Source organism: Chaetodon trifascialis, chromosome 6, assembly GCF_039877785.1.
Source record: "Chaetodon trifascialis isolate fChaTrf1 chromosome 6, fChaTrf1.hap1, whole genome shotgun sequence".
Classification (NCBI taxonomy): Eukaryota; Metazoa; Chordata; class Actinopteri; order Chaetodontiformes; family Chaetodontidae; genus Chaetodon; species Chaetodon trifascialis.
The window spans coordinates 16,897,061-16,910,047 of record NC_092061.1 but is presented as its reverse complement, the minus strand read 5'-3'; the positions used below and the strand labels follow the sequence as shown (position 1 = coordinate 16,910,047).

The 12,987-nt window shown below is 42.0% G+C and overlaps 1 protein-coding gene across 2 annotated transcripts; it reads right to left on the bottom strand.

Moving 5' to 3' along the window:
• Positions 1-779: 779 nt before the first annotated feature.
• Positions 780-12,233, bottom strand: malt1 (MALT paracaspase 1). 2 transcript variants are annotated; one of them, XM_070964495.1, is made up of 17 exons: positions 11,127-12,233; positions 10,532-10,698; positions 10,118-10,239; positions 9,033-9,180; positions 8,729-8,907; positions 8,466-8,562; positions 8,311-8,358; positions 7,324-7,344; positions 7,171-7,215; positions 6,284-6,487; positions 5,943-6,120; positions 5,464-5,535; positions 5,241-5,368; positions 4,534-4,683; positions 3,106-3,263; positions 2,856-2,981; positions 780-1,822 (listed from the first exon to the last, which is right to left on the bottom strand). In XM_070964495.1, the coding sequence occupies exons 1-17, from the start codon at positions 11,273-11,275 to the stop codon at positions 1,331-1,333; spliced, it is 2,484 nt and encodes an 827-aa protein (XP_070820596.1). In that variant the 5' UTR covers positions 11,276-12,233; the 3' UTR covers positions 780-1,330. The 2 variants fall into 2 exon arrangements, with proteins under 2 accessions (XP_070820596.1, XP_070820597.1); XM_070964496.1 differs by lacking the exon at positions 8,311-8,358 and having other exon boundaries at positions 11,127-11,374.
• Between the last annotated feature and the right edge of the window lie 754 nt (positions 12,234-12,987).

Genomic DNA, 12,987 nt, shown 5'->3' with positions numbered 1-12,987 from the left:
TCAAAACAACCCCCATGAACAACATTCAGTTAAATACCCTGATGTATTGCATCATGGATGTACAGGCTATGAAATGTAAAATTTACCACTGATATTCACTCTCATTACATCCCACCTCAGCGTGCTCATATTGTTCTTGTACCTCATTTGTTCTCCATTCTTTCGACATTTGTACATTTTGTTACTAAATTTCATTGTCTTTACAGACAACTTCCTCTTCATCTCTGTCCTCTGCCACTATCCCTTAATGAGCTGTTCCTCTACAAATAATCTTGACCTGAAGAGCATAAATACTGCATAGAGGCAGAAAAGGGCTGAGCTGTTGAACTAGTTCTCTTTCTGTCGCTGTGCAGGAAATCCTCGCACAGGACTCATGTAAGGAGATTATTTCTGCATGTGCCACACTGTCACATGTAGAAATGAAGATACTGCGGAGCTGTGGAGCAGCACATTATGTCTGTGCTTACTGCCATGAAAGAAAGTCTGGCTTGTTGTGCTCTTATTTAAGGACCTCACACTACAGGAATGATGTCCATCAAGTGTGCAGTGGACTATGTTGGCCCTTAGTCTGTCATTTCTTTCTTTTGGAAAGTTTCACAGTTCACTGATGAGCAGACACCAATTAAGTCCTCTGCAAAACAAAGATATAAGAGGAGCGGATGACTTTGAGTACTGCAGGCAGGTAAGCTGGTGGAGGAGAAGTCCTAATAGAACAGCCTTCTCCTGCCATCATGAGGAGACAGAAGATAGAAAAACAGAACAATAGCTGTGTGGAAATATTTTCAGTGGGTTGAGGTTTTTAATCAATTGTCCATGGTAAAAGTTGTTAACCATCACTTCCTCTCTTTGGCTGACTGTATTATAAAACGTCTGCTGATGGCCTTCGATATGTATTGTAACTGTACGGCAGAGAGAAATTTAGCCTCCATGAGCAAATGTTTACAAAGCTTTTCTTGCCATGTAAACCTTATCTTAATCGTACCGCCCCCCTAATTTAAAGTCATGTAGCTTATACTTTTAAACAATTCCAGCTCTGCTTTCCTATTTGGCAAAAAGTTAGAGAATCACTGGTAAATTGTCGCCTCTACAAAACATACAAAACTTGTCACGCAAATGTGGCAGTTTACCCTTTTTCTAAAAATGCAAGTCAAGTACAAAAGTCAGTGTACAGCTTGGTGAGGCAAATAATGCTCATGAAATCTAAAATTCTAAAAAAAAAAAACATTATGAAGTCACAACATGTAACAGAAAGAGCAGCAGTATTCCAGGTACAACACTAGACATTTAAGGCTTCTCTTCTGAGAAATATTGATGACATCCAGCAGCCATTTTATTGCTGCTGAAGCTGCAGACTGTTGATGAACACAGTCTGCAGCTCAGTGATGTCGTCAGTGGCCTCTATAGGGATGCTGAGCCTCCCTGGTGAGCTTGACAGCCCACCAGCTGAGTCGTATGCAGGTTCATAGTGAGACTGGCTGAGGTTGTCATAGTGGGAATCCCCACAGCCACCCGCTGCACCCTGAAGATGCTCATACACGTCCAGGTAGTGGTTCTGTGGTGACAGGCGGCTGTAGTCCTGGACTTGGTGCAGCCCGTGATGGAGGTGGAGGCGGTGTTCAGGCCCGGGGCTGTGACAGGGGCTGTGGGACGGGCTGTGGGGCATCATGCATGTCTGCAGGCAGCTATTTCGCCTCATGGCCCGGTGCAGGTCCAGTCGAGCGATCAGCGGCTTGCCGATGTTGACGCTTTTGGTCCAGTGGACGGGATCGTCATCCATGGCGGTGAAGGTGCCCTGAAGGCACACGGTGAAGACCAGCTCCTCCTGTTGCATGTGGGGTCAGAGGAGAGACATTATTAAGAAACACAATTGTATTCCTTTTTGTTTTCAGGACCCAGAATTGGTTGTCTTCAGCTAAATTTAACCAAATATCCTCAAAGATGGACACACAATAACAGAGTAATAGATTTTCAGGGCATTTAATCATTCGCAACCGGACTTTGTCAGTTTGTCTTGGAGGACGTTTCGCCTCTCATCCAAGCAGGCTTCATCAGTTCATGCGCACCAGACTAGATAGGACAGCTCTAGTCCAATGAAATGGTGTTAGGTTCAAGTATTTATCCTCTGAGTGAGGCCAACCGCCAAAACCAAGGCTGGTATCACTCTATTGTGAGGCAAACGATCCCCCATTAAGGCGGGGTAGGGTGCAACCCTTAGGTGTCAACGACAGTCGTCTGCCTCGTTAGTGTCCCATTCTTGTCATTGGGAGGCTCCTTGAGCCATGTGTGAATGGCTTTGTTGTTTATTTTCAGAGGCTAAGTTTTTGAATCTCTTTGGAAGAGATGAAAGGACAGCATTGTATCTGGGAGATAGGTGGCGTCTCAGACCTCCCCCTCTGTTCAGAGAGAGTTTTTCAACTTTGACAAAGATGGCCTCTCTCACTCCTCTTTCAAACCATCTGTCTTCTCTGTCCAGAATATGTACATTTTTATCCTCAAAGGAGTGTGCTTCCTCCTTGAGGTGCAGGTAAACAGCTGAGTCTCTCATCCTGCTCGGATGAGAGGCAAAACGTCGTCCAAGACAAACTGACAAAGTCCAGTTGCGAATGATTAAATGCCCCGAAGCTTACAATGACCTGGATGAATGAGAATATTCACAGGCAGAGTAATAGATATTCTATGTTGAGTGAAACATAAATGAGTAGAAGCATGGTTCTAGCAATGTCAGTCTCTCTGTCACACTAAATCTGGCTAATTTTCCTCATCTTTGTGGGTCTGAAGACCATTGTTGAAATGCAGACACCTTTTAGTTCCTTAAAAAGCAGTTCCTGGGACTAAAAGTTGAGTTTGAGTTTTACCCTGAGCTTCTGCAGTGAGCTGACTCTGGTGTAAAGACAATGCTGTGGCAGGCTGCTGGACAGAAAGTAGATCCCCGTCTCCTCTGGAGTCTCTCTGTTCATCTCTTTAGGATCCACGTCAAGGTCCTGCAGTCAGGTAAGGAAGCAGGTGGCGATGCATACAAGCACTGTCAAAATACTTTTAGGTACATGCATTCTGTGGCTTTGCTTTATTTACACAGCTGTTTTGTGTTCATGACAACATACTGACCTGTGAGAAGTCCGTGACGTGAGCCTGGCAGAAGGACATGTCCTCGGGCTTCTTAACGATGTGAGTGTAAATGACGAGCACGTTGGAGAACTCTGCAGCGAAGCCCAACTTTATCTGAGCCCCACAGTCAAAGCTGAGACACATGCTCTCAGGAAGCTCTGGAAAAACAGACAGAAAACACACACATGTTGTTTTTGGTGGCCTGTTTTAATTTTAGTCTTAGTCTAGTCTTTGTGTCAAGCTGTCATTTTAGTTTTTATTAGTTTTAGTCACGCTCATACTCTTTTTAGTCTAGTCAAGTTTCAGTCAACTAAAAGTCTGAGCATTTTAGTCTTTTAGTCAGAATTATCTGTGACTATTTTCCTCTAGTTTTAGTCAACAAAAACTGATGACATTTTAGTCTAGTTTTAGTCAGTGAAAATTGTAGTCTCTTTTTAGTAATGCAATTCTATTTAACCCAGTCCATATAGTGTCTAGTAGTATTGACAAAACCAAAATTTTCTTTTGGTCAAACCCATTTCACAATTCAAATAAGGTTGTCTTATTATTATTGTTACCTTATAGACTCAAGAATACATCCATTCCAGACACGAAGACGCTCTGATCTGAGTTTAAAACATATTTATTTTACCAACCAAAGCCAGCTGGCCGGCCATCGGTCCTGTTCTCTGTGTCGGTTGTCTGTTGTTAACGTTAACCTACCGTAGCTGCATCTTCTAAATAACGCTGCAAGTGGGAACTAATGCCGTGATGTCGCCTGCGACTGCGCAGTGCGACCTGATGCAGCCCCTGAACTGAGACACAAGAAACAGAAATACTGCAAAATAATAATAACAACGCAACTAAACGAGACGAAATAACGCTTGAACATTTCGTCTCGTTTCGTTTTAGTTGACAAGACATTTTAGTAGAGTTTTTATTTTGTAAACCACATTTAGTCTTGTTTTTATTCATCAACGATATTGCATTATATATTTAGTCATAGTTGTCATAACCAGCATTTACATTGCGTCTCGTTTTCGTCACGTGATAAAGGCTCATTGACGACGATATATAGTCATAATTTTCGTTGACGAAAGCAACTATAATTTCAAGTGCCATAATACACTGATTTGTTTCAAGAACTGCACCTGGTTTTCATGCTCCAAAACACTGAGAACCACTACCAGGAATATCATATCATAAGCAAATATTTATTAGCCGATGAAAGAGTAAGAGGTGAAAATCATTGTTTCTCACTCTACCAACCTGCTGCCAAATCACCGACAGTGTGGTTGTCATAGGAAGGCAACGTGTGTGCAAGTGTGTATCACACAGTGAGTCAGTGTGCAGTTCTGCAGAAAGCAAACCAGGGCTTCCCAGCGCAGTGATGACAGCTGACAAACAAACATTTAAAAATAAAGTGGAGGGTCTGTGTTTTAATCTCACCATGAGCCTTTGCCCACTGGCGACTGTGAGCGTGAGCGAGCTCTGCGCTGTCGCCGGGCAGAATAGGATCAGTCAGCGCTCTCCTCTCTGACAGACTACTGCGAATCTCTAGAGCCTGCTTCCCCTTTGTAGCATCAAACTGACCCATGTCTGGAAACAAGAAAGAATAGATCACACATCAGCATTTCAACAACAGCCTGATTGAGCGTAACACCTCACAAAATATCCAGATTACATTACATGAGCTGATATTGAGTCCAGCCAAGGCATCCACAAAACAATGCTAGGAGGCAGGGAGCACTGTGAGGAGCATTTTAAGTTCAACTCACTTACCGACCCTGAGGTAATGTCAAATGTTTAATATTAAGTGCATCTTACGGCAACCTCAAGTCATTTTCCCTCATTGACCCTGCTGTATATGAGCAAGCTGATACAATTTCGGATACAACAATGCAAATCAAGCCTCATTTCATTGGCTTTATGACACTTCTTCTGAAAAATAACTTCAAACACATCCTGTAACAGAGCAACTGTAAAACAATCACATTACAGCAAAACCAAATGATCTTCTCAGTCACAAACTCATTTTAAGATCAAAGTTTTGGGATTATTTACATCTACGATGAATGGGACATTTCTGATGTGACTAGTACTTCTTGCAGGGCTACATGTGACGTTATTAAATTGTGTTTTTGTTCCTCTCTCACCCTCGGCAACTCTGTCCAGCACCACGGTGATCTTCTCATCGTCAAGCAGTCGCTTCTTCAAAAACTTGACAAACACACCATTGGTGAAGCCACTAGAGCTCAGTTCAAAGGCCTCTGCATCTTGACACCTGGAAAGCCGAATGAAAAACACTATTTGAATATTCTTAAAAACAGAAAAAGTGTATAAATTTCGTTTTGGTTACAATTTATGTTGCAAACTTACGTAGCATATCCAAAGACAATGTTAGCCGTAACCCTCAGGACAATGTTTGGAGTGCTGTCGTCATGAATATTCCTAGAAAATGGACACATCTATGAAACTTCTGGGATGCAAACCAAGGCAATAAATCCCTAACAGCTCTATGCTGGAGAAAAAATAATTCCTTAATGGGTCCTGTCGTGGAATTACACACACGTATGTAAATAACAATAAGATCACAGTGGTGCACTGGAGGCCTCATGCATGCGACGGTAGCTTTAGTCAGTGGTGGAGGAAGTACTCAGATCATTTAATGAAGTAAAAGTACTAATACCACACTGTAAAAACACTCTATTAGAAGTAAAAGTCCTGCATTGAAAATGCTACTTGAGTAAGAGTATGTAAGTATAATTGTATCATATTTTAGTTTGTTTAAAGAGAATCAGATAAATCACAGTTAAACGTAATCAGCTGAAGAAAGGCCCACAGACTCAAGGACTCACCTCTTCCTGCACATGTCCAGCAGAAACACATTGAGGCCCGTCTCCTTCTCCTGCATCAGTTTAAGGATGCTCTGCACGCATAAACAGTTGGCTGACCGGTACGGGTTTGGTGCGTCCACTGGCACCATGAAACTGTTGCCATAGTTCTCATATCCATGACCAGCATAGTACAGCAGACCTAAAGAGGGAGGTGTGTGTGTTTCAATCCTTCCTTCATCAAACCTTCAGTCCAAGTCACTCTAAAAGTCAGTCACTTAAGACATTACTCTTATAATTCATGTTTGGGATGTGACTGTTTCTGGATTTCTGACCATCCACAGGTTTGTGAAATCTCAGCATACCATAGACTCCTTTGTGAAGCAGCAACAGGAACTCATCCACAGCATTTCTCATCTCTGACTCGGTGAGGTCCAGCAGTGAAACCACCTGGAAGTTGAGCTGCCGCAGGAGGTTGGTGAGGTCGTACACGTCCACCATGGGAGCTTTGAGCTGCGGGTGGTTCTGGTAAGACAGATTGCCAATGAGCAGGGCCACTTTGTCGGTCGCTGGGACGAGAGAGTGAGAAAAGCACACTGTTAAACTACGGGAGGGAAAAACTGTTCTTACATTCATACATCTGAATCACATATGTGAAGTAAAAATCATTAAATTATTTTAATGAGGACTCTTGAAGGACTCAAATGTCAAATTTGTTGGTGAGGATTTACTTGAGAATGCTGTTTGTTTAGATTTTCTCTGACACACTTGGCTTGATGTGGATTCAATTTCATTAATTTTAGCTGTCTTTTTTGTGTTTTTTTTTTTTTTTTGCCTTGCTTTTACTATATCCTACTTTCTATGACATACACGCTGTACCTTATATGTCGCATTTGTGACTGATACACCAAGAAATCAGGCAGTGGTGCTACAAATCACAATTATTTAATTAAAAAATTAATTAATTACAAAGAAGTGCGGGCATGAAGGAAGTGGATCATAATGGGTTCAATACCAAACATAATGACATTAATAGCTGCTTCATGTCACATAACACATCATCCCTGGAACGCAATCTTTGTGAATCTGGTAATTTTCCTTCGCTGGTGACGCTGTCAGAGAGACGTGGTTAAACGCTAAGGTACTTTTTGAAGTATTATTGTCTGTATTGCATCATGTTATCGAGTGATATTGATCATATTGTAATAATTCACTAACACATGCATAAAGAGATGTGTTGAAAGACACTTACCATATAGCTGTTCTGGAATACTATTCAGGAAAAAACCACTGGAACCTAAAATTACAGTGTCACAGTAAACACACAACAAAGTTTCACACTGCAAGTGCTGTGTAATGTGTATATGTACGTATGTATAAATATTACTACTACGATTACTCTTACCTCCGATGGCGTAAACATCATCTAGGGAACAAAAATAGAAATGCTTTAATTTAAATACTTAAGATGAACATTTTTACGTCGGTGTTAGAGAAACATTCTATTGATTCAGGAAAAAAATGATTCGGGAAGGTAAGCCTGATAGTGAAGGAAGAAGAGAGATCTAATTTTCATGCAATGGAATCACCTGCTTATGATTATACTTAGAGATTAAGGCCATGTTTACGTTATTGTCAGCAAATCCAATGAAAAGTCATTCTATTTTTCAATTTCCTAAAACAGCTGGGCACTCCAGTTTTCAGCAAACGTTACTCAAATCTATATTATTAAACATATTAATACTCATTAGAAGCAGGATACCGTGTTCATGTCACTCCTGCTGACTTAATAATTAGTTTTTTATGGTAAACGTGTCACAGTTTATAACAAAGAGGAATGAACTACTTCCAGGAAGTCTGGCTTGATATTAAATGGTGCAGATCACCCAAACCACAATATCATTCATTTTTTATTTGAGCATAGAGAGACTAGAGTTGCCTATGCTTGAAGAATAAATGAATAATATTATTTCACCTGAAGACAGAGTGTCTTGGTTTATTGTTGTCTGTACCTTCACATACGACTTGCTGAACCTTGTTTCTTGTACTTCCTTTGACACACCAGCAATACCACAGGAGTATGTTTGTGGGATCGATCCATAGTTGGTTTTGGTCTTTTCATGGGATTTGTTGACATTAAGATACATACAGAATACTAATGACATTAGTCAAATCAAGAATTCATGCATATGAAAGCTGGCGATCAAACCCTGTGAGCCTTGTGCTGTTTAGTGTCTATGCAACAACAATCCAGATCATGACCCACATGCAGTTAAAGGAACAATTTAGACTTCTGAACACAGTAAGGGTTAGCATTCTCATGCAGCTGACGCACGCTAATTGTTACCCTGTTGCCATTTGCCACACCATGCACCAGCCCTTTCAACTCTACCTTCTGAGCACTCCACTGCCCCTGAAAACTGCACAGATATCCTTGGTGCTTTCAGTCAAGAACAGAACAAATAAACACTCAAATGTAATGACAAGACAGTTGGTTTGACTAGACTGCAATTACAGTATGAAACAATGCACTGCGGTGTGGCATACCTATGACAACGTCAACTTCATTGCTCCACATTCTCTCAGTGCTGCTGCTGATCTCGCAGCGATACCTGCCGTGCTGATCCTGCATCGCGTGAGGAATCTGAAATGCAGACACTTTTCATGGCGCTTTGCTCGCTACAAAATGTAAGATTACTGAACTGAACAACATGACTATAAACAGAGAAAATAGTGTCCAAACAAGAAGGAAAAGGTAGAATTTTCGGAAGAGTAACATCATAAAAGCTCTCACACAACGATCTCCTCACCGTGAATTTCCTCTTTGTGGCGTTGGGGACCGGGACTCCATTTCTGTGCCACTGGTATCGAGGGATCGGCCGCCCCACGGCTCCACACTCCAGCTGCAGGTTTTCCCCAATATTTAGTCGCTGCGACTGAGGCTGGATCACCAACTTCAGCCGACCTTCTAAGGAATGGTAGCTCAGCCCTGGTGGTGGGGGGAGAGGAGACATCATGAGCATAATATCTACTGCATCCACTTCAAAGATTCATGGGCACTCAGAGCTGGAAACAGCAGTCACAAGTGAGACTTAAACACCTGTAAAATGTTACCGTAAGGCATGGCGACATCCAGGACGTCCACCTGAGCCCACTGGCTGAATTCAAAAGCATCTCCACAGTTGACCCTGCAGATGTAAAAGCCAGCGTCCTTCGGATGGACCGGACTTATCACCAGGTCTGGAGAGAGGCTGTTTGGCACCTGAGGTTGTGAAAATGGGAATCACATTGACTAATATATACCAGTCCAGGCCAGAGGAGAAACAGGGCCCAACCCCGTCTGCAGACTGAAATCTCACTGATTCACCCCCACCTCAAATTCATTCTCCTTTGCTCAATGTACTAGCTCTTTAAGTTTGTCTATTCCAGTGTGTTGCAGGATTTTAGAGTTGCAATATGATCACCAAAATTCAGCTTCTGAGGATTTGCAAAGGACAATATTTAGGGGAAAACACTCCATGTTTAATTTGTGTGCATGAGAATGATTCTATCTTCACAAACGCATAGCAGCCAAACTTAAAGTCAGGGAAAGTGTGTATACTTGCATATATGGTTTTATGTAAATATATAAAAGTATATGCAACTGCCCCTTTTTAAAGTTCAGATGTCCAGCTCTGAAGAAAACTGGTTTGACATGTAGTTGGAAAAGGGGAACAGTGAGTAATTTGACAGTGTCCAGTTCACTTTGAGCGACCCAATATGTAGAGACAAAAACCACCAAATCTGAAGGCTGTGATGTGACTACTCTGCAGTTTTGTTGTGCAGTTACGACTCCGTTCAAACACCTGGCTACTCTAATGCAGGAGAGGATGATGGGTGAGAGAGGGAAGCGTTTTGTCAAATTATAATCTACATTTTATAATATACATTGTACACTGCAGTTCAATTCAGGTCAACATCCCGGGAAACTGAAAGACCGTTTGCACAAGGAGGTTCAATGCAAAAAGTTCATTTGGCTGCAGTATTGCAGATGCAACATGGAGACATGTGCAGGCATTATTTTTGCCATTGTTTTTGTGTTTAGGCATCTGAGCCGGGAGACCACAGAAATACCGATGGAGAAGATTTCAAGCCCAGACCTGTTAACTTGGCACTTAAACAACAGTTTATGTAATTTTTTTTCAAGTAGTATAGCTCACCTCTTCCTTGGTCTTGAACCATTGGTACTGTACTGGAGATTTGCCCACGGCGTGGCAGCTGAGGCGCAGATTGTGACCAGCTATAAGAGCTACAGACTGAGGCTGAATGAGGATCTGCAATGCTGAACATACAGGCGACTTTCAATTCAGACTATGGAAGGCCGACATGTATTGTTAGATATCAAAATCATCCACGTTGGTTGAAAAGGCATTTTAGTTCCCTAAAGGTGTTTAAATGCAATTCGACTGTGCTCACAGATTTGGAGTAAACACATGATCACGTGATTCCCCTTTAAAAAACCTGAACTGACTGAGCCCTGCTTCCATAGACAAATGCAACTGACTGTGAACAAGTCTGTCATCCAATCAACACAGAGAACACAGATCATCCTCGCCTGGACAGCTTGATTGTACCTGATGGTTTCAGGCACTGCAGGGCCTCTGAGTTTCCCAGAGTTTGGAGGTAGTCGATCAGGTGACCTGCGGTGCAACCTCGCTCTCCCATCAGCCTCAGCAGCATGCGGCTCGGGCTGCCCTCCAGCTGCAGCACCTTCAGAGAGCACATCTCCATGTCGTCTGAGCTGGAGATTGACAGCACGTCATGTTTCAGATATCAGCGGCATCTTTACTGGCAAAGTGTTTTGACACATACAAGGACTCCAGCTGTCAGTAGCTGGAGCTTTGTCCTTGTTTTTATCTGTATTTTATTACTACTATTCACTGAGTTTTGCTTTCTATCTTTTGTTCTGCATTCTCTTTATTTTACTTTCATCCTTACTTTTGTCTATTTTTTACTGTTATTATCAAATGGGTGTTATTCTCCATCTTCTAATCGATCTTTTTATGGCCGTTGTCTTTTTTATGTGAAGCACTTTGTTGTAAAGCACTCTGAGCTGCATTTTTTTTTGTATGAAACGTGTTATAAATATATAGGTTATTTTTTTATTATTATAATCGTTATTCTTATTGATTGACTTATAGTTTACAGTCTGAATCAATGTCAGCCTACCTGACTTTGAACCGTCGGTCATTGCCGACAATCTCTCCAAGTTTTCGCCATCCTTTACTGCTGGATTTGTCCAACACCTCACAGAGCTTCTTCACCACCTGCTCACGTAACAAGTTGATCTTCGTGGACCGCTCCAAAGAATCCGACATGGCGACCACACGGAAAAGTTTAACATCAACGCGTTAGTGCGAGACTGGAGCCGCTGTTGTTACACTTGACAACAACTGAATTCAAAACGAAAAACGTCTACTTCCTGGAAGAATCGGTGAAGCGATACGGGCACACCTACTTCACCGTCTTGGTTTTCCCCCACGCAGCTGAAGGCTGCATTTGCCAAAGATGATGTATGTGTCAAGATAATACACTATAAGTGGATAGGTGAACGTTTGGGTGTTTTTTGTAATAACAGTAGAATTGTAAAATAATTTCCAGGTTGACTAAAATGTCTCCAACAACAGGTATATTTCACAAATAGCATTTTAACTCCTTTCAGTAATGACACAGTCACTAAGACTGACCTGATCTATAAGGATGAATGCCAAGGTCGAACTGTGGAATATGCTACATTCTGGTTGTATTTGACCACTTAACAATTATATGCCACTCAGTATTAGCATGTCACTCCTATCCCACTAGAAGGTACTCGTTTTCACTTTCCGTTAATGTTATTTGAAGGTAACGACTTCTTGTAGGCAGCTGTCTCTAGCTAAGGAGAGCTAACTTCACCAAATATTAACTAGCAAGCTCGGTAGGCTTGGTATAGCAAGCTTAGGCAGTCGTAACATGTGAATGACTAAACCTTAACAAAGTTAGCTGCCATTATGTGTACTTGATTGTTTTTCAGTAACTGGCCGTTGTGTTGAGTTAAATGCGCCACAAACCACTGCTTCGACTATTAGCTGCTGATGCTACTGAGCTAACTACAAGCCAATGACCGTTATGTCTTCATTAGCAAAGTGTCGATCTCGGCGCACGAGACTGAAAAGTGACCCAGTGAACATCTCGCACCGTCTGCACTCTCTGGCTGTAGTGTACTCACGTGCTGAAGTCGTGAATACAATCAAGCTTTTGTATCATGTCCTACCTGTGTTGTCAGCTGACAGGTGTGAGAGAGTAGTAATGTAGGTAAAGTGGAGTACGTTACTCTTTTCCGCCGTCTGTGAGTGCATCTGTCCCAAAATGCTGAATAAGTGAGCGAACATCATAAATGTGTCACTTTATTGTCCTTGCAAGTTTGGGCATTAATGTGTTTAGAAGCGGTTATATTTAATTATTTTTAATATCGCGTTTGTTTGAGTTATCTATATTAATTCTCTCATCTGCGTTGGCTATAAAATGTACAGACAATTAGAGGTTGTGCTTGTTTTCCCCTAATATCTCCTTGTTTTAAGTAAAAACAGGCCAAGCCACCGTTTTATATCACCTCATTAACCACAAGCTGGTGATGTCATCACCTTTTTCAGGGTACACAGAGTGTCAGTTTATGGACAGAATTTTATTCTTTTTAGCCATTCAAGTTGTGTGGCCCGAGTCTGTTGCTCTGTCCACCACTTTGGTCCAGACTGAATGACTGCTGCATTGCCCTGAAGTTTAGTACAGATATTAATGTTGCCCAGACAGTAAGGCCTAATCACTTTGGTAATTCTCTGAATGCCCTTCTGGCGCCACCAGGAGGTCAAATTCTTCACTTGTACAGTGAAATATCACAAGTCTACTTCATATACTGGTACATTTGGAACAGAGGAACAGGTGGTAACACTGTTGCCTCACAGCTAGAAGGTCCTGGTTCGAATCCCGCTGTGGGCACTGGTGGCGTGTCCTCCACCATGCCTTCAGTGCCTGCTGCTCGAGGAAAGGGGCC